Source organism: Thermobia domestica, chromosome 8, assembly GCF_964235325.1.
Source record: "Thermobia domestica chromosome 8, izTheDome1.hap1.1, whole genome shotgun sequence".
NCBI classification, from domain to species: Eukaryota; Metazoa; Arthropoda; class Insecta; order Zygentoma; family Lepismatidae; genus Thermobia; species Thermobia domestica.
In genome coordinates, this window is record NC_137461.1 from 110,349,523 (window position 1) to 110,371,762 (window position 22,240).

Sequence of the window (22,240 nt, forward strand, 5' to 3'; positions counted from 1 at the left end):
AAAAAAAAAAGGCGAAATGTAAATATGTTACTGTTGATTATGCTACATACACCGTAGTCCATCTACAGAAAGGCGAATGCGAGAACCATGAACTTTGTGCGCATACGTCACGACAGTGATAGGTGTATGGAGGCAGTAAATGCTGCCACGACAGCGATGTATATGTATGTGTGTGTGGAAGCAAAAAATAGAAGAGAACAGTGCGCAGCGACGGTTGGACAATTGACCAAGCAATGTGAACACACTACAGGAAGCCATACATCTGGTACATGTTACGATAGACCTTACAATGTCAGGCCGAGGGTGGAACGCGGTAAAGGACTTGTCTATATCGATGGTTCGATAGTATCTTCTGAACGATTTAAGGGCAACATTCAAACCTTGATTCCATTGGACTAAAACCATAAGCAACTAAGGTTACAATAGGTCCGTGAACACAGTCTCTGGCATCCTTTGTGACTGACGGTCGTATTTTTGGACGCTGACATAGTAATTGCAATCTGGAAGCCTGAAATGCCCAGTGCTATAATGACCGAACAGTTGATGCGATAGTATAAGACGTCATTGGACACAACATGCAATAATGTTATTTCAGCCGCTACCCATTGAGGCAACACACCAATTACATCTGGAATGTTCTAAGATAAACTCTAAGCGTCATATTTTAGAAGGATAATATTTAATCACATACTCATATACTATAATGTACAAGCTTTTTTTTAAAAATGAATATCTGTTACTGCTGATCTTCTGGCTTGAACAGCAGCCTGTCATATTACCCATAGAATAAATGTTGATATGGTTGGTCAGTATCATGTTAGTCTTTGTCTAGTGAACTAAAACATAATGTGGCCCCGAATCCTCACAAAACTTGTTACGTTCGGTGACACGACGAACAGAAATTCTGATTGTAACAAGTGAATATTTCACTCAATGCTGAGTTTTCAAATGTGGCTCACAATTTGTGTCCTCAATACTAGGAGGAAACAAGGGAACGCCTAGTGTACAATTAATTAAGTTCAATGGGGCATTATATAGCTGGACTACAGGAGTTCAGGTGATTGTTCCAATGAATAGACGCTCTTGGACCATGACATGTGAGTTGTTCATAGATGGCATATGCAATGGGAGGCAAGGAATTACCACAACAGACGTGACTTCGCGACACATGGGTTAGTACCTGGACAGAAGTACCATTGAAGCTCCCCAAGCTGACAGGATGGAAATCTCACCAGTAATGAAATCAAAACCAACCTATCCCTGAGTGTAAGCTCATGAACAGTAAACACTGTTTTTAAAGCATATAAATATAGAAGACACGTAAATATCCTTAAATGTTATGTTTACGCATTGTGGATTATAATCTTCTAACATGATGGCGCACTTTCTCATTCTGTCAGTGCAACCCAACGTGTTCTACTTGGTGTACATCTTTACTCTGCCCTGCTAGGAATCCATTAAGCACACTTGAGACATAGTGCGAGCTCCCCATCGAGGCTCCGGCTTGACCATTGCAGAGTTACATCAAGATCTTAAGATACAGTGTAATACAATTCTCCAGAAAAAGAAACATACACGAGATTACATGTCCGAACAGCCGTTCTAGGTGGTTACATATGTTTATTAAAGCAAATAGTTTATGATTTTAAAAATTCTATATAACATGTTTTGGAAATCCCAGAGATGTCATGTTGGGGTTATTAGCACCTACCATAACCTTCTTCTTGTGTACCAACGGGTAGATCCATAAATTTTCCACTACGTATTCTTAAATGCATTTCCAGTAGTGTATATTTGAGGAACGTTTCCAAATTTCTTGGAATTGACATATCGCTGAATAACAAGAGAGCGATAATAATACTTCCGTGTACAAAAGTATGCAACGTTCATCCAACGATATTATTTAACAGTGGCCAGTATAAATCAGAAACTTTGTAATTATAGATATTTTTTTAAGTGTTCATTTACAGATATGGGAGACGCAGTTTACTCTTAGAGTCGATATTTACTTTCTGTGCAATTAATGTTAAAACAAATAAATTCGTTCCAAAATTAGGAGTGACTGCAGAATCGAAAAGTTTACAGTGGTATACATTTTGTGAGCTAGGGAACATACCAAAATTTCTATTTTTTTTCACAATTCCCAAATTTAATATGTGGTCCTATGTATCACTTCTTAAATTTAAGAGAATTGCATCAATATATCCATTTGTTATGAAAGTTAATGGATCTCTGTACTCCAATACATAACGATAAGTTGTAGTAATGCTTTATCAAAGAAGATAAATATGGTCAGTAACTAATAACGTGTTGATCACATGACAATAGGTATATTTTGTCAATTTATTACCCATAAGAAAGAAACGCAGAACACCCCAAATTTACAGACAAATATATTTTCGTCCTAGGAATGATTTCCAAATTTTATTTTTGACGATTATCAAATTTAAGAGGTGGTCCTGTATACCCCTCCTGAAATTTAATATGAGTGCATCAATGTACTCATGTCTTATGAAAGACGATAAACTTCTGTACTCAACTCTATATGTTATATTAAAGCCTCATCATATGTTATATTAAAGCCGTAAATTAGGCCAATAATCAACCACTGATGAGCACATGACAAATAAATATATATATGACAATTTTTTAACTATAGAAGATGACTAAGTAACAAACCAAAATTTACAGAAATATATATTTGGGTCTAGAAAACATTTACATTTTTTTAAGAAATTACAAATTTAAAGGGTGGGTTAACATATTCCTCTCAAATGTCTTATGAGAGAGAATGGACTCTTGTACTCATCCTTATAGCCATATAATGTGATAAAATCTCATCAAAGAGGTCACAATCCTAGGCCATAATTTTGTCATAATCCTTCTAAATTTGAATTTTCGGCAATTTTTAATCATGAAAAAGAACGAGATGGGCCAACCAAACTTATAGAGGTAAAACTTAGAGGGGATGGTCCTATTACCCTTAAGTTATTGCCTAGACGCCTTAAATTTTTTTACAGACTTATTAATATGAAAAGGGATCAGTATTACTGTAGTTCAGAAGCACTTTACGCACATGAAGAACTATAACGAAACTGCGTGCAGAGACAGTACATATAAGATAAGCGAATACTTTAAAAAAAATACTCCGTAGAAAAAGGTTCTTGGGTTCAAAAGCCCCTACTCAAAAATTTGAAAATGGACGCCAAGATCGCATTACAAACCGCATCCTGGCTTTCCTCTATCTCTATCAATCTATCCACATTTCATTAAGTTTCTTCTTCCTCTCTTGTCTATTTTTGTGCTCGCTGCCACATTTTTCCAGTGAGAGCTTGTGTCTCCACCAACCGTTTTTCCGCAGAAAATAATAATAAAAAAAAGATGCATTCGTTTTCTTTTATGTGTATTGTCTCTGTATGGAATGTCGCTATACAATCTTGTATGCATTTAGATACTTCTGTACTACTTTCATCAGAAATTTTGATATTTCGTGAATTATTATTATTATTATTATTATTATTATTATTATTATTATTATTATTATTATTATTATCTTATGTTATTATCTCTTTGGTTTGATAGATATTCTAGTGTAAATTGACGTTCAGCTGTATCTGGAATTATGTTTGTAAATCTATCTATATATATAAAAGAGAACGTACAAAATCCTTTGTCCGCTCATCACGCTAATACGGCTGAACCAATTTCTTTCATTTTTGGGGGGTTATTAGGATTTGGACCCTAGATGGTTTTTATCATATCACTTTAATTTTTAATTACCAGTGTCTTGAGATAATTGACCATTCAAGTGTCCATAACGTACAAATCCTTTGTTATTAGTTCATCATAGGTAAAAATAAACGTATTTATATGCAACCCGCATGACCGTGTCACTCGGCGGGTTAACATAAATGACAGGCGATATACAGCGGAAAATAGCTTGAATCTTCTGTTTAAAATTTTTTAATTGATTTGCTTATTTTTACAGACACTTTTACAATATGCCAGCACCGGGATGACCGCAGCGAAGCGGGGCGGGTTAACATAAATGACAGGCGATATAATGTTAAGATTTACTGCAATCTTCTATGGTTTTTATCATATCACTTGAAAGCGAAAAAGTAAAAATTATCTAAGTAACAAAGTTTATTGCGTTCCGGGGTGACCGCAGCGAAGCGGGGTGAACGCTGCTAGTAAATAAATAAATAAATAAGTTTAGACGAGCCTGTGGTCCTTTCAACCCTTTTTGTTAAGGAAAATAAGAGAAACACATTCCCTTACTTTTAGTCTATTATACATTTGTACCTGTGCGCAATTTCATTCGCTTGCTTTACTTTTACTTGCACTCTTGGTGCTTACTTTCAAATTCTTGGGTGAGGGCTTTTGAGAGCAAGAACCATTATTTCGCAGAAAACAAAAAAGAAAACAAGTATCCACTTATGTATATTGTCTCTGTATGCAGTTAGTTACAATCCTCCATGCACTTAAGGTACTTCTGAACTAGCTTCATTAGAAATTTTTATATTTCGTTGCTACAAATTTGAGAGGGAGGGGCCTAATTGTTTTATCAAGAAAAATGCGAAACGCGGTTCCCTATTTTACATTTACTATATCTGTGAGCAATTTTATTCGCTTCGATCTACTTGATCTACTTCTTTCTATGACCTTGACGCCCACTCTTAAATTTTTGGTTGGAGCTATTCCCAATCAGAATCTTTTTTTCTTTTTTTTTTCGGAAATTAAGGAAACACATATTCGCTTATTTTATGTATACTGTCTCTGTACGGAGTTTCGTAACAGTTCTGCATGTACTTAAGTTACTTCTGAATTAATTTTATTATGAATTTTGAAATTTCATTGCCATAAGTTACCTGTTGGAGGTACCTGTTTTCATCCAACCTTTTGTAAAAAAAAAAAAAAAAAAAAAAAAAAGCTCAAAACACGTGGTCCTTTATTTTACGTCTACTACATTTGTGAGCAATTTTATTCGTTTCTTCCTTGCACTTTAGCACCCACTCTGTAATATTTGGTAGGAGTTTTTGACCGTGAAAACTGTTCTTCCGCAAAAAAGCAAGAAAAGCGTATTTCCTTATTTCAAGCCTATTATCTTACTGCCATATTTAAAAGAAATCTGCTTGGACCATTAAATTGATTTTCCTTGTCAGCTGTACCTACACCTTGTCTGTCAATACAGGTGCCTCACAGAGCAGAAGCAAACTGTAAACTGTACAACTGTATGTAGTGCAAACAAAAGTTAAACAACTTTTGTGCAACCTTCAAGGTTAACGAATATCATATTGGAAGTAGCAACTGTCTAATTCGGTTGTAAAAAAAATCCGAAATTCTAACATATCGAGCAAAGCCACTTAGCTCGTTACGAACCTTTAGATGACCATTGCGCAAAGACGAACCGGAGGATATGAAAACTTCAATTAAACAACAAAAAGCATGATCCTATGGCAAGATAGCTGCTCAACAACAAGATAGTCCTAAAGACGATCAGTCAAATTTAAAGAAACATTCCAAGAAACACTTCAAGCACCAATAGTTTATCCTATACAACAAATACAGGGTCTTATCAATCTGCAAATAGACTATCCAAATTGCAATCAAGAAAGTCATAGATTCGGTTATTTCAGACTCGGATCCTCATCACATATTACTAAGAGAGAAACAATTTAAGTAGATCCGAAGACACAGCTTCTGGGAAGATTTTCAGTTAAATGTTTAACACATCAAGTAGTAACAAACTTTTGTCAGAAAGAAAACGACCATTCTTTTAATGAAAAGTTCTCAAGATTTGCAAAACACAAAGGAAACTTGATATACGTATTTCCTTAAAGAGGAAAAGCACAATGTTTATTATCAAACAAAATTGCTTAATTTTCCTTATTTATTTACAACGACAATTGTTGTAAGTTTTTTCTTACAAGTGGGATGAGTATAAAACTGACAATTGCATTGTTTTTATCATATCTAGATCACGATAATAAAGTGAGAAAGAAAACAAGGATCATTAAAAAAAATTATCTTTAATGAGGCCTGATAATATAACGTAACACCAGAGAATTTCAAGATAACATTTTAGTTCTAAGAAAGTCGATGTATCTGTTGCGAGTGCAAGGAGAACAACTGTGCCTACCTTCTCTCTAGAATCACAGAGTGGTTATTTAGCATGAAAAAATCATGGAGTACTTGAATGTTGATAAAATTATCGCTCAACTTCTGCAAGGTAAGCCATGATTTATCAGAACTGCTTAAATTTTCGGGACTTTCGATTTTGTAAAAAGAATTTAGAAACAATAATGGTAAAATAAATACTCGGATAGACATTTCTTTTTGTTGGAGGCAAAGTTATTCAATTTTGAAACTGTAATGCAGTCGCTGTTTTTTTTTTTTTTTTTTTTTTTTAAATTGAATCTTCACGTATTATGAAATTTACCTGTGAATATTTTGTTATAAAATAATTTACTTGTAACTTGACATATTGAAAACGTGGTTCTTTGGTAGGTGCCTCGCCAGACACTATTGTGTATCTCTCTAAACACAGGTTGAACTTAAAAAAAAAAATAAAAGAAAGTATAACTAAGTGCTATTTTATAGTGTTCTAGCAGATCAAAGCATTACTCTGTTAACGAGAAGTATCGAATGGGTATTATTCTGTACCCGAAAAGTCGATAAGTATATATGTAATTGTAAAATATTTCCACCTGTATTTTTTTTAAAAAATGATAGAACTAGATGTTTTTTTTTTATAAAAGAAAGAGTACAGATGAGAAAGAGTACAAAGTGTAAGATCAAATTTTTATTCTAGATGAATCATTTCACTATTAACCAAGAATAGTTTTCTTGAGAATGTGTACAAAAGTATATTGAGTTAGGAAGTTTTTGGGGGTGGGAGTCCGGACTCGGTGGACCCCCCATGGCTGTGCCCCTGCTCTACACTTGAAAATACTTTCCGATTTAATGAAGGGAAAAGTATATTAGAATGTTTTGATTAGAATTTCAAAGCACATTGCTTTTGTTTTCTATATTGCTTTCAACTTTGGGTCCATTTTTCTGTATATTAGTATTCATATTTAATTTTGATATGTACTATGATGTTTCAGTACGTACACTTTGAAATTTATGCTTTGTAAAATGTAAGAATTAACCAGTTTTCACGTTGAAAGAGTTGTATGTAATTTGAACACAAAATAGTTTGCTTATTAAATATAACAATTTAAACAGAGAAAAGTTGTAGTATTTGGTTCTATAGGTTTTATTGACATTTATCAAAATTATTAAATATTTTTATAACCTCATACACCATATATTTCATTAGTTCATGAGAAGACCTACGAACTAATGGGTTTCAGTTCTTTAGAATCTTTTACATAGTTAAATATAAGAATGAAAATAGTAGAGATTATTTAAAATACATATGATTTACATTTTTCTTTTGCCTAAAACGGCATTTTAATTTATATAAAACCAGCTGTTGTATGCTTAATTCATAATCTTGATTAAAAGAGTAAGCACCCGTCGTTGCCGACTCTTAATTCACAAGCATGATTAAAAGAGAGAAAACAAATGTCTTTACTCTGTTCACTGGAAATTATCCTCTGTTACGTAAACCCACATAACCATGACGTATTGTGGGTTGCATACGCACAAGGCGTTCTTGAAAGTCATGATAAAAGTGCTTACGTTTTCGTATATATTTTCACTTACCTTTGAGCCAAAAACCGAAGAAAAAGGTTTCGTGCAGTATTAGATCTGATGAAGATTTACCAGTGTGCTAAATTTGGTAGCTCTAGGTCACTCATTTCTATGTGAAAATCTGATCACACACACACACACGGACATATACAGTACATTATTTTAAATATGAATATAGAGAAAGTCAATATTCAGAGTTCGTTTAGCTTACAAGTAATGAATTAATTTATGTTCTGTTGTAAGCTATTTAGCAATGCATTAATAAAGATACAGTCAAGTGAACAATTTGATATGTATAGAATTTGATAGGTGTTTTAATCTATTTAAGTGTTACACCAAGGCACATTTAAAGTGCATACTGTTTTGATTTTTTTCTCGGTAAACTTATGTATACCCTGCTACTAGAGGCAACATGTGTCCACATTTCATTAAAAGGCAAAAAGCATCATATCAATATTTTGATCCGTTATAAGCAGGGGCGGATCCAGGACCGACTTCTGGGGGGGCGGTGGGTTATCATAATGCTACTTTTAAGGGCTCCAAACTCTGGGATGGATTTTATTTATATATATAAAACAAGAAAGTCTCCTCTTCTGGGAGGGGGCAATCGCCCCGATCGCCCCCCTGGAGCCGCCCCTGGTTATAAGTAATGTTTGTTGTATTAATATTCCAGGTCAGGGATCTGGAAAGCAGCCAAAGCATGTCAATTTAGCAGAGCAAGATATTAGAAGATTATGCATAAAGGCTCGAGATATCTTTCTGACGCAGCCGGTGCTCTTGGAGCTTGAAGCACCTCTCAATGTCATCGGTAAGTAGTGAACAAATGCACATTTGAAACTAGTGTAAATTACGATATAACTTGATATTTTGTTACTCTATTGTTCAGATACGAATAAACGTGAAATAATGTGTACGAGCCACAACGTTGAATTTTTCACTTCTACTTCTTAAATTGCTTTCATGGGTAATACAATATTGTACAGTCATCGACAAGAGAAAATAAAGCATGTTATGATGCAGATTACACATGGAACACGCGTAAGGTATTTAGTGTTATCAATGACTACAAAGTTATTAGTGAAATATTTGTGGGCATTTAATGAGACTTGAACAAAATTAGTATAGATTTTCGAAAAACTTCACTTTAAGAAAACTATCCTATCAATAAATTACCATGAGCAAAATCGTTATAAATGTTTTTAAAAAATCAATCAAAATTTACTCAACTGTTATCTTGAAAAAATACGTTATATTACTGTGGGATATTTGTACTGAAATATGCTAGTGTAGGGACGAAATATAAACAAAATTGTAGTAGGCCTTCCCTAAAACTTGTTATGGCAAAGGTAGATCTTGAAAAGTTAACGGTTCTGAGTTCTGGGCTAACAGCTAGTAGTCCCTGCCTTGTATATGAAGTTCCAACTCATATATAATATCGTCATTCAAAATGTTGATTCAAAACTACAATTTCTCAACCCCTATTCAATATGAGATGATTAGTCTTAAGGAAACAATTTTGCCAACATAACAGTCCGATTATGGATAGAGAGAACTTTTTAATTGCAAATTCTTAATTTTTTATATCTTCAAACTCTGCCAAAACTGATACCAAGTCCATCTTGAAAAAGAAAGAGAGTCTCTTGAAATATATTATTTTGTACGAGCTGTGTTCCAATCACTAGCAAAATATTGTGAAAATTGTTTTCTGTGGGTAACCAAGGTCTGCAACGAAAGCAGGGCGGTGGCAAATTCTAAGTGCGCTATAACAGGGATCTCCTGAAGTCATTCCCATTTAACAAGGACAACTTTAAATTACTCACTTGTTGTCGTAATATGTAATTATTCAGGTATACCATGACAAACAGATCACAAATATATTTTAGTCCACATAAGAGCCTACACTCATGATAGACCGTCTCTTTTTTTCAATACATGAAGCCAGTGTGGCCCTGTTGAGGTTAAGAAATGTTTGATTATGCATATAAAAAAATAAAATTTATTACTCTCCATGAACTTTCCTTCTTTGCAGCTGTATTAACATATCTGTCGTTTGGATTCAACTATTGTATCCGTTTCTTTTCGAAAAATTTCTTAGATCCGATTTATATTTATATGTATAGATTACTAGGCGTTTATAGCACAAGGGAATTATGTCCAATTACCAAAGTTGAGAGAAAAATGGACATAAATTTTGAATGTTACGCTTGATTCCATGGAAAAGTTAACACTTGTTTTTTTTAATATTATAAAACATTTATAATATCTAGACACGAATCTTTTAAGCTCTCAAAGGCGCTTAAGATGGTGATTTTAAAGATGAAATATGTCCGAAATGATCAAACGTGGACTTGATTCCCTTCTGCACTGAAAGTCATATTGAGTTAAGTTAATTTTAGTTTAGCGTCAATTTCAGCAACTAGGCTATATGAGTCGTGGACCTACTGATTAATGTGGAATCCGAACCACATGAGCTCCCGCCGGGAATCGAATCCAGATCTCCCACACCAAAGGTGCGCACATTAACCGTTTAGCCAGGAGGGAGCTCTGAAAGTCATATTATAGAAAGTGTTGTTGGCCCGTGTTATATCGACTCCTTTAGCCTAACCGGCATAACCGTGGGACGTTAAACTTAAAGATTTTATTTCCGTGTTACATCGAAGCTCTACATCCATAGTAACTGAATCAACTCCTCTTCCATCTTATTTGAAAAATAAAAGAAAAAAAAGATACAGATTATGAATCAAGAGCCAAAAAGAAACAATAGACAATTTAAACAGTAAGTCGTTTTCTTTTAGTTGTTGCAAATTATATTTAAATCTAAACCCACACTATGAGGATTTTTAAAAATAAATAAACATAACTTTCCAGATAGAAACTCACTTTTGCTAACTACCGTATAATGTACTGTATATTCTATTAGTAGGTGTAGCAATGATAATATAGAAGAAATTAGTAATAAGTAAGACCAGAATTTTTCGTCTTACAGATAACAGCGAAAAATTGCAGAAAAGCAAAATAAAACTCTTATTTACCTCTAGAAATATTCAAGAGATAGTTTGTTGTTGTATTTGAATTGCGAAACAATGAATATGGACAATTTGTCAGAATAACACCAAAATTTACCTAATACACGAATAATATATGCGAAATATCAATATGTTAAAAATATAGTTTTCCAAGAACTAAAAGAAAACGACTCACTCCTTAGGTTAAATTTATCATTAGCTAATAATCAACTATGAAAAAAACAATTTCATAATTTTGTTCTAATCACTATTGTTGTTTTTCCCAGGTGATGTACATGGTCAATATCAAGATCTTCTACGGTTATTTGAACTAACTGGATTTCCACCAGAAAGAAATTATCTGTTCCTTGGCGACTATGTAGACAGGGGTAAACAGTCAATAGAAACGATCTGCTTGCTATTAGCCTACAAGATCAAATTTCCTGAAAATTTCTTTCTTCTAAGAGGGAATCATGAATGTGCCAGCATCAGCAGGATGTACGGATTTTATGACGAATGTAAGTTAAATCATTATTTATTCCTTTCATAATTAATAACATATTTTAAATATTGGAATACGCTTTTGATTGGAGAAAATGAAAGAACAATACTTTAGCCGAATGCTGATTTCGGATTTTTTCTCAGGGAAGATTTTCAATAGATGGGTTATGAATGAAAGTAATACTGCGAAAATATTGGTAATTCACGTTGAGCGTGATCCGAGATGTTCCTCGGAAGGGAAAGAAACTGATAACCCTGGCACTGACGGCACCAACTTTAATCTTTTGGGAAAGGAAGAGCCATGATGGGAAAAGGGAATGAGGGGAAATTGTTTGATGGCCAACATACATTTTAAAGCACGTTTGGTCAGTGTATTTTTCTACCTTATTTTTTCAATTATCAATTTCTAGCCATGTCGATCTTCGTAGAGCCTACTAAGTATGGTTGTCTGATTACTTGACAAATTTTAAAGAATTAAGAGTTTTATTAACTCATTACTAGTGACTTGATCTTTTCGTTTTATTTTCCTCTTAAATTCGGTTTTATTATTTTATAACCCGAATTCGGTCTTATTTTTAGTTTTATTTTTTTTAAGGCTTACCATAACCAAGCATTAAGGTAGGTATCCGATCAATAGGTGCTAACTTCATTACGATGCTGACACGAGTTCTACAGAAAAAAAAAAATGGATAACGCTTTACACAAAATCACTTTAATCCTTCAGAGTCAATGTTCGAGGAAATAGAACTGCTTGAAATCATGAGTAAAGCTCTTCGGAACAATTTCAAGGTATAGATTTTTCACAGCCATCACATATTTTTGATCTCAAACTACCCCTTCAGAGTGTTTTTGAAGAAAAATATGCTTTCATTAGCTCTTGAAGTGGGCATGTCTACATTCCCCATATATATGTTTGGTCGATCTAGTATGTCTGGTGTTAAGTCATTTTGCGGAGTGGACTGGGAAATGAATATACCATGTAATGACTGAAATATTTCTTAACAAGGATCTGTTTCTATAGGAATATTGAGTTTGTGCATTAGTAACATAGCTGTATGTTTGAAGTTGTCCAACTCTTGGAACACTAAATTTTTAATACAATGATATTTCGCTTGTATTATTCGTGTATTGAATAAAATTTCTGTTATTTTGACAAATTGTTCATTTTTGCGTTATTTTCCGACAGCAACAAACTATTTCTTCAATATTTCTAGAATTATTTGTAAGATTTGTTTTGATTTCCGCAACTTTCAGTTGCTATTGTTAAAACGAAAAGTTCAGGTTCATAGTTATCACTAATTTCGTCTGCATTATCATTGCTACACCTACTAAACGCTATATTATACGCATAAGTGGGCTTCTATCTAGAAAGTTGTAATTATTTTTTTAAAAAAAATAATTGGTAGTGTGTGTTTAGATTTCAATATAATTTGCAGTAACTAAAAGAAAATGACTTGTTTTTTAAGTAACACAAATATACCTCAGATAAGTATTTGCCTTCGTTTTGAAGTTATTGACTAAAGCAGTAAGTGGATATTTCCGTCATTGGCGATTTTACCAGACCTATCTAAGTATATGAACATTTCTTGTACCAAATTAAATTCATATTTTATTTATATATGTTTTCAGGTAAACGTCGGTACAACATAAAATTATGGAAGACATTTGTAGATTGCTTCAACTGTTTACCAGTAGCTGCTCTCATTGATGACAAGATCTTCTGCTGTCATGGTGGATTGAGTCCCGATTTGGATAGTCTCGATCAGATACGAAGAATTCTACGTCCAACTGATGTTCCAATCTCTGGGTTGCTTTGCGACTTACTATGGTCGGATCCAGACAAGGTTAGAAACAGCAGCTCATATATTTTTTTCTTCGAAATGCATTCTTCAGCCAGAGTAGTATACACAACCTATATGTTCTTTAGTAACTTCTGAAAAAAAAAGGTATGGTTTGAATACACTTATCAGTCCAATACAGACAGTTATTTTCTCTCTGAGTCAAGGAGAATCTAAAGAATTAAACTTGGACTGATTCGAAAATATTGACTAAAATCATGTAGGATTTTAGGTATACTCACTGCAATTTTGATAAAGTAAAATCGGGTAGATTGAGTAATACATAGCTTTACTGTAGTTCAGCACCGTACCGTGACGCCGGCTACGGACTTGTTACAGAAACACGAATTAGTTATAATCTTCAAAGAATCTTAGCAAGAAGTAAGAACTGAAAAATATATAAAGACTGTTTTTCTATATTCTTAATTTCTCCGAAGATGGAGATCTATTCTAATCCTGTTATACATTAATTATGCCAAAACGAGAATTCTTAGTTGTGTCTTCACCTCATGCTTCCCTGGTTTAAGTCAACTTTTGCAGACCTTCTGTAAATTGCCTTGGAAATACGAGGAAGTCTAAGCATATCAAGAACCTGCTGTTTACATAAAGCATGTTTTGTATTGATTAAACAAGAAGTAATTTCTTCCAAAGTGTACTTAAATTTATTTAAGTTTATCAACAATAATTTCTCATCACATTTAACAAATACAACTACCTTGAACGATAATTCCCACTTATACATATAAGCAGCAATTCTCTACAAGATCTTTCAGATCAGTTCAGTACGTTTCCGTCAATTTTTTGAGTTGACAAGGTGAGAGCATGCTACAATTTATCTGTTAATAACTTAAAAGAATATCTTATCAGGAAATTGTTCTGTTGAATTTTTTATTCACAAAAGTAGATTTTTTTCTGAACCCAGTTTTAACATTGAAGCTTATTAATTAGTTATTATAAAAATCTACTTGTTTGTAGATTGTCTAAACATGAATTAGTAACTCAGCTTTAAGATATTTAAGATCTCATTTTTTTATAGGGTTACGTTGTTAGAGTTATGTCGAGGAAAATTGATAATTATTTTATATATAAAAGCGATCAATAATTTACATATGCACAAGCTATTTATATATATATATATTCCTTCCGTTATAGATTGGACTTAAAAGGTCCTAAAGGAAAATGTAGATATAAGATGTTTAGCATAACTTGTCAAAAGTAGTGTAGATATTGCATTATAAATTATGTGAATCAGATTTCCTCTATCCAACATACAACCTAATGAAGTATCAGAGTTTTATTAACTGTAATTTCTGCTGTGTAAGTGGTGTATTCAATCGAGGTCGAACGAGTTGAATTATGTATCTTCTATCTCAGCTATTAGGACTAAAAATAGAAGAAGACTAGACACTAGATCTTCCATTAAACAATAAATTGAAAATATTTAAACATCAAAAGCAAACTATATCTCTTTTAAATATAACAAACACCATATTCAGTAACTTGATTTAGTATTACACCAAGTCCATTCAATGATCATTTCAAAAGTTACTTCCCTCTATCAAACACAAAATTCAATTGTCTGAGCTGGTTTCTGTTAGAAAGAAAGAGGCATGCATATCGTGAAAGAAAGAATAAGATATACTGTATACTTTCTTAGTATAATCCATTTAAGCTTAAACTGGGGAAATGGAGAAGAGTGACTGAGTGATTAAGGGATGGGGATTGAATCAGTGATTCATTTAAGATAAAGCAATTTGTTCAGAGGAAAAACAGAAAATGATGCAATAAATGTAATCGTTAAACATCGTACTGTATCTCTAATAGATTTTTATCATTACATATAAAATATTTTCTCATTAGGAAGTTCAAGGATGGGGCGAAAATGACAGAGGAGTTTCATTCACATTTGGAGCAGATGTTGTTCATAAATTTACGGAGAAGCATGATCTTGACTTAATATGCAGAGGACACTGGGTAAGATTAGAATCTATAAAATATTAACACCATAATAAAACACTGTATAAGATAGGTTGTGTCACGTTTATTCAGGATTAACATTTTGGTACAAAGGTTATTTTCGTTGCTTTTGTTGTGTATTACGTGTGTCTCTAATGACATTTGGCTTCAAAAAATGAGTCATTTCATTAATTTATTGGATTTTAATCCAATTATCGTAAACTTCGTATTTGGTATCAGGGACAATTTCTTATCAATCTAATCCTTAGTGGAATACCTATTACTTTGACCTTGTCAATCAAATGGATTAACGTCACGATGTGTAATAGTGCCTAATGTTTAATAAATACCAATTATATATTTTCATAGAGACCACAGCCATAAAACTTACTAGTAAATCTACAACTCTATAGCAAGGGACAATTATTAAGTTATAAAATGTAATTAACGAAAATCTTTTCCTTAAAACCATAACACTTTCATTTAGAAATGATAATTATTTTATCGTAGTGCTTGGTTGATACAGAGAGAAAAGTATACACTTGATTCTTGTACTGTTGTCTTACTTCATATTAAAAGTACCACTTAAGAAGTTTTGCGTCACTACTGATGTTATCAAGTTAAAGACTTTGAAATGCATTGTTAATGTACGAATGGTCCTTATACTAAGATAGAATTTATGGCGAAATTTGTGTCTGTATCTATTTCAATTTGTTGAACAACTTAAGATATAACTCTTTGTTACTTTTATGACAATCGTGTAATATATATATATATATGGTGTTCTAAAAATGGCGCCCCCGAACAACAGAGGTCAACTAAACTCAATTAGTTGCAACGTAAGGTCAAAATAAAACAAAAGTCGTATATAATAGTATACTCTCCAGAGCCTCCTTCAGCTGCTATAGGGAATCAAAAGGTCACTATGTGGCAACGTCGCAGATTAACTCGGAACCATTAGCATTACTCTACGAATTCATCAAGCAGTTTCATCCATTATTATGCTAATAAGTGGTGCTACTATCAACATATATCGACTTTAACTTCTATCTCGAAAGAACTGATGTAACTATTTGATAGACTGGTAGATCTTTTCTGTGATTCTTTACCTGTGACATTGCCACGTAGTGCAATCCTTGTTTCCAGAGGAGGACCCGAAACGAATACAATTATAAATATTTTCACTTTGACTTGTAGTCCGTGGGCAGCACTTTTAAAACACCTTATGTATATAGTAGAATTATATGCGTAATTAGAGAGAACCACGTAGTTTGTTTATGTATTAGTTATTCCGGACAATAGTTATCTTACAAGTATTGCTACTAACATTGTCCACGGAGTGTAATGAACACACCAAAAATACTGTTACCATACTTCTGCAATCCCAAACCGGAACACTATTGGGATACTACATCTTCCAAAGCGGGATATTTTGGTGGGACATTTACTTTCACTTTTTTCGTCGATAGAAAGTACCTAATCAGCACAACAATCATTTTTATTTCATTTCAGTTGAATGTATCAGTAATGATAGTCATGAAAGTACAATGTAACATACATTTTAGATCCAAATATTATATATGAACTGTACGCTGTGACGTAATATACTCTACCAATATTTTAGTGTACTATAAATTAACATTAGTTATGTAGCTGTTAATATGAAAGATATAATGTTTTACAATATTGCAATGAGGATAGAACATACTAAAGGTAGAAGTATTGTCAAGACTGAAAATTGGGACACAATGTAAAGTGGCGGGACACCAGGCCAAGAGTCTTCAAACCGCAAATGTCCCGGTCTTGTGATAACCCTCTACATACAAGTACTTTTATATTCTGAAATTTTCATCCCCATGAAAAGTTAGGTATCAAATAGGAACAAACACTAGAACCAAATAATTATAAGGAACAAGAAGTAATAGGTAAATAAAATAAAATAAATGTAAATTCGCATAGAGCAATTTAATATTTTAAATTGAGATATGGTCTTACTCTAACCAGTCCAATTAGCATAGATTTAAGAATGTTTGAAATGAAAGTTTTAGAAATATAAAATATTAAAAAAAATAACTTTCAGCAATCTTGTATATGTACTTTGTCATTTCAATTGCCTCCTCGCACCCACAAATTATAAGCTAGATCGTATTTACTCAAAATTGTTACTCTGTTAGTCAGTTTTACCGAAATTACCCGTAAATAAATTTTCCAATTTAAAGAAACTCGACAGAATCCTCGAAATGAGGTAGTTTCTCGTAATTTGGAGTGTAAAGTCACGTTCAGTACCGAGTTTACATGGACTGTAAACATACATCTTAACTTGAAATCGGAACCAGATGAGTTACCACGATGATTCAAACTATAGACTTTCGTTGCACAGGCGTATACGCTAACTATATAGCTTCCCGACACAAGGTTTCCTAAATTTAAGACTTAGGAAAAGCTTTCTTCTTACCTGAAAATAATAAATTGACCGCACTTCATGAAAGTCGTTAGAAGCTATTTCGTTAGGACAATTTTATCAGGGTAAAATTTACAACTAAGCACTCAGCAGAATTTGATTGTAAACTATTGAATCGTATACGGAGTACGATAGATTAAATACTGTATTTAATACGTAAGGTAGATTAAATACTGTATTTAGTTATATTCAGGGGTAAAAGTGGATCTGAAAAGGTAAGGGGACGGTAGGTAGCGGCATGACGCCAGACCGTTCCCCCTGCCTATCTTTGCAATTGTAATTTTTTTTAGGAACTGGGGGGACGCCGCACATGTTTTTTCGAAACGGGGGGACGGCGTCTCCCGGCGTTCCCCCTCACTTTTACCCCTAGTTATATTGGTATCTGGATCATAAAGAAGTTTTGCTTCAGAAACCAGTTAAAGTTTGTCATGATCACTATTTGTTTGAAATGATTTAACGGAGTTTAATTAGCTTTCCCATTAAAGAATGAAGTTAAATTTGATTCAAATGTTCTAAATTCCATCATAAGTTTCTATCGTGACATTAAAATTCTTAAATGACTGAATATAATTTGTATTTTATTCTAAAGTATTGTTATGTCCTAATATCGTATTAAACAAAACATTTTCTGTTGCTTGTAGGTCTGTGAAGATGGATACGAATTTTTTGCGAAGCGTCAACTAGTGACTATATTCTCTGCTCCGAATTACTGTGGAGAGTTCGATAATGCAGCGTCAATGATGTGTATAGACGAGAACTTAATGTGTTCTTTCAAAATTCTCAAGGTAAGGTTATATCCCGCTTTACAGTAGATGCAGTGAGTTAATTACGGGTGCAATAGATGCACAGCAGATGCACCCGCAATTAACTCCATTGTGCATTTTTCCCACAACAATTAAGCTTTTTTTGAATACAGTATCTATTATTTTCTGTGTTTGGCTTATAGCTCCATCATGTTACATTTTTGTTGAAAAGTCGATTTAATTGAAAATAAATTTTGAAGACGTCATTGAAGAATGCCGTTCCGTTCTACAGAAGAATGTCGTTATTAAATATTTGGTACTTGTTATACTTCAGTACTTTATATTGTGAAACATGTGCTTTTACAAACTTAGATTTTCTGATATTTCCTTGAATACATCCATAGTTTACAGGTACGTACTGTATATCCATACATGCAGTTACTTTAAATATGTGCATGAACTTTTTTGAACGTATTTGTTATAAGTTAACATTTTAGTTTTACTTTGTTTAATCCGTCCCCAACCTGCGCCCACATTATCAAAATTGTGCGTCCGTTATTTTGTGAGGTTATATTATCGTCATTCAATCTTATTGTAACATTTCTTTTTCATCAATTGATTTGAAGGTTACACCGAGAAATTTGTTACTTGGATATTACTCCAATATTTAACAATGTCCAATATAATAATAATAATAATAATAATAATAATAATAATAATAATAATAATAATAATAATAATAATAATAATAATAATAATAATAATAATAATAATAATAATGAACTCCGTGCATTCGTTTTAGTAAATGTATAAGTGGCAAGCATTGAAACAGACTACATAATTGGTATTAAGTGATTTTAAGTAAATGGAATAAATGTTCAACGTCTTATACACTACACTATAATTCTATTTGATAAGGCAGAACTTACCCAAAATTGTAGAAACTGCAAATTTAGAATTTTTAAGTTATCTTTTGTTTGGTTGTAATTATGTCTATGTGGAAGTTGATAGAAAAAAACAACAACAAAAAAACGTTTCTTTCTTTCTTGATTTCAATTGAGATGTGATATCTTCAGGTGCAAACCTATAGCCTAGTCACTTATTTCGCTGAGTTTTATTATAAATAATTGAGGGGGTTTGTGCAACAGTGGTCTAACCCACATTTTTTTTTAAATGGAGAAAAATCAAGAAGTTAAACACATGTCGTTGTTTGTACAATATACCAAAAGCAAGCACAAGCTTTTGAATGTGTCATACACTGTACATACATATATTGTAGAAAAAACCCACGTGTGTTTAACCTGATTTTTCTGCATTAAAAAAAATGTGGGTTACACCACTTTTGCGCTCACCCCCCCCAATTGTTTTATAATAAGGTAAATTTAATGTAAAAAATAACGAAAATGATTGGTGGTGATGAAAGGTTGAGGATCAAGGTTGAAGTTCGAATTACACTCTAACAGAAATAAATCAGGTGAACTAGAACTTTAAAAAGCAGAAAAATGAAATGAAATCTTGGAGTTTTACGTCCGCGGTTATGCCGGTTAGACTAAAGGAGACAGTGATTATGGGAAATGCGTGAAATAGTGGAATGAAGAAAGTGGGAGAAAACGGGAGAACCCTGAAAAAACTCACGAGCACGATGTTTGTCCACCACAAAGTCCACACGGCGCGAGTTGGGATCGAACCAGGGACCCCAAGCAACGGAGGTGAACGCTCTACCAATGAGCCACCGCGCCCCCGTTGGAAGAGCAGAGAAGCTAAATGTGATAGCATATTTCGCTATGACGTCGTTATCATATAATGAACATTAACAGAATTGAAAATTGTATAAATATCTCTCTGAAAGTAAGAATTTACGATTTGCAACTGCAAATAAATAAATTAAAAATAAAAGTTTAAAAAAAGGTACAAACTTTATACAAGTAAGATGAAATTTAAGTAATATATTTCATAGAAACCGTTCATAGAAATCATCAAGAACTTTGCATAGTTGTATTAAGTTATTCTAAACTAACTGTTTCCTTTCCTTTTCTTCACAGGCTGCTCACAAAATTCAGAAACATCTCCTTAAACAGAGTAGTGGCAAAGCTTATTTCAAAAAGTGAAAAAATATCTTAATTTTCCACTCCAATAATGAGATGATATATGGAATGTCTTCCTCTGCGAATGAGAAACGATAGTTTCCATAATATTCATCGATTTCTGTGATAATATATCATAAACTGTTTATTACTCTGCATTTCACGAACATAGTCTTTTGTGAAGACAAGACAAGGTCTTACAATGTTATAGAGTTCAGGAATGTATGGGATAGATGTTTACACTCAATATGATACCTAGTATGGACAAAAGTTCTGATACATGTGTTTCTAAAGTCTTATAATATAAAAGCAAATGCTTGTTATTTAAATGTTAACATTGTGCAACCAATAGGCTAATGTTGGCCACTCGCTCCAGGGTTTGCTTCATAAAACAGTATTATGATGTCACTTTTTAAAGCAGACTTTGTATTCCAGTTTGAACCAGGAAACCTAATAATCTATAGAGTTTAGGTTAGATCTACCAGCCGACATTCATCTAAATTATAGTACCTGTTCCTGGCTTATAACTGCCTATAATTGACTTAGTATGTTATTTACTCATTGTGATATGTTACATAATAAATATACTATTACTGTACTACTTGGTGTATCAGGGTAAAAGCACAGCACTGGCTACCAGTGGGCTTTATGTAAGAACTTTTGTCTAGACTATATATGTCTTTATTCAAAGTGATTATTATCTTTTGTATTTCTGAAAACTTTGTAATATTTAACTGTTATTAAAGTATGGAAGCTCATATACATGCAATGTGGAATGATGCACTTTTATTTATATAGCAAGCACCTGATTACCAGTTAGTGGCGTAACTAAAGGCTTGGAGGCCTACCCGCAGACAGCGTGGAGCGGGGCCCCTTCTCCACGTCCCAGTTCACGATTTGGGGCCCCATCTGCGGAGTCTGCTGGGCTCTTATTTACGCTCCTGTTACCAGTGCGTGTAATAACCACTGACCAGTTTACAAAAGATAGATAATTATTATGTATTGTATGCTTGTTATCGTCAAAATTAGTCGAGTATACTCGATCTGGATCAAATCAGTATGAATAGTTATAGTAAACAGATATCAACTACAAAAAGACATTAATAAAATGTACCCAAAAATTCCCACGAATATTTCGACCCCGAATTATCTACCGTAATTTAATTCCCTGAATAGGGTTGTTCTTGTTCGGTTTTGAGCCGGACATAAGATACAGTATTTGAGGTCGGTACTGCTTACATGTTGAAACTTGTCAGTTATGAAAGCAATATTACAATTGAGGAGTTTGATGCAATAAGAGCGTAAGTCTGAAACATGCAGTTGGAGAAAAACAATGTTGAAAATTTAAGTAGTGTTTTTTTCTTACTTAAAACAATGTAATATGCAGCATTTTATTCCGATATTGAATTGAAATGTTATCAGGAGGCTAAACAAGCATGGCAAAAGCCACAAATGCATTTTATGCTAAAGGGCGTAAACTCGCTTACGCCCTTATTACATCAAACTCCTCCATTGATGATAATATCATGTTTGAAGAATATAGTGTGTCAAAATCAATGTAAAGCCATATTGACACTTTACTATCAGTAGATGAAAATAAATGAGTTTTTTTTCTTTGAGAGTGCTAGTGCTCCAAACATATAAAAATTATTTCAAGATCTTTTTAGTTGGGTTAGCAGTGTTTTTCAAGAACGAATTTTTAGTTTGGTGATTGCTTCATGGACATCAGGTAGAAATCGTATGGACATAGATTTAATTAGAGCTGAACTCTGTGTGAGTTAACAACGCAAAACCTTCTGCTGAGTTCATAGAATATGGATAAACAAAATCTTATTGCTGCTCGTGGAAACTAGAAATATGATTTTAAATTTAAAACATTAAAAAAAAGAGAGACTAGCTTAAAGTATGTGCATCTTCATAAGCCGTAATTTGTTGGCTTTACTTGCAAAAT

The 22,240-nt window shown here is 33.2% G+C and overlaps 1 protein-coding gene across 1 annotated transcript; it reads left to right on the top strand.

Annotated features, from left to right (window-relative positions):
* Nucleotides 1-6,099: 6,099 nt before the first annotated feature.
* On the top strand, nt 6,100-21,052 carry LOC145691805 (serine/threonine-protein phosphatase PP1-alpha catalytic subunit-like). The gene is made up of 7 exons (XM_081767117.1): nt 6,100-6,232; nt 8,375-8,509; nt 10,994-11,224; nt 12,837-13,051; nt 14,906-15,019; nt 18,104-18,247; nt 20,248-21,052. The coding sequence occupies exons 1-7, from the start codon at nt 6,187-6,189 to the stop codon at nt 20,311-20,313; spliced, it is 951 nt and encodes a 316-aa protein (XP_081623243.1). The 5' UTR covers nt 6,100-6,186; the 3' UTR covers nt 20,314-21,052.
* Nucleotides 21,053-22,240: the final 1,188 nt, after the last annotated feature.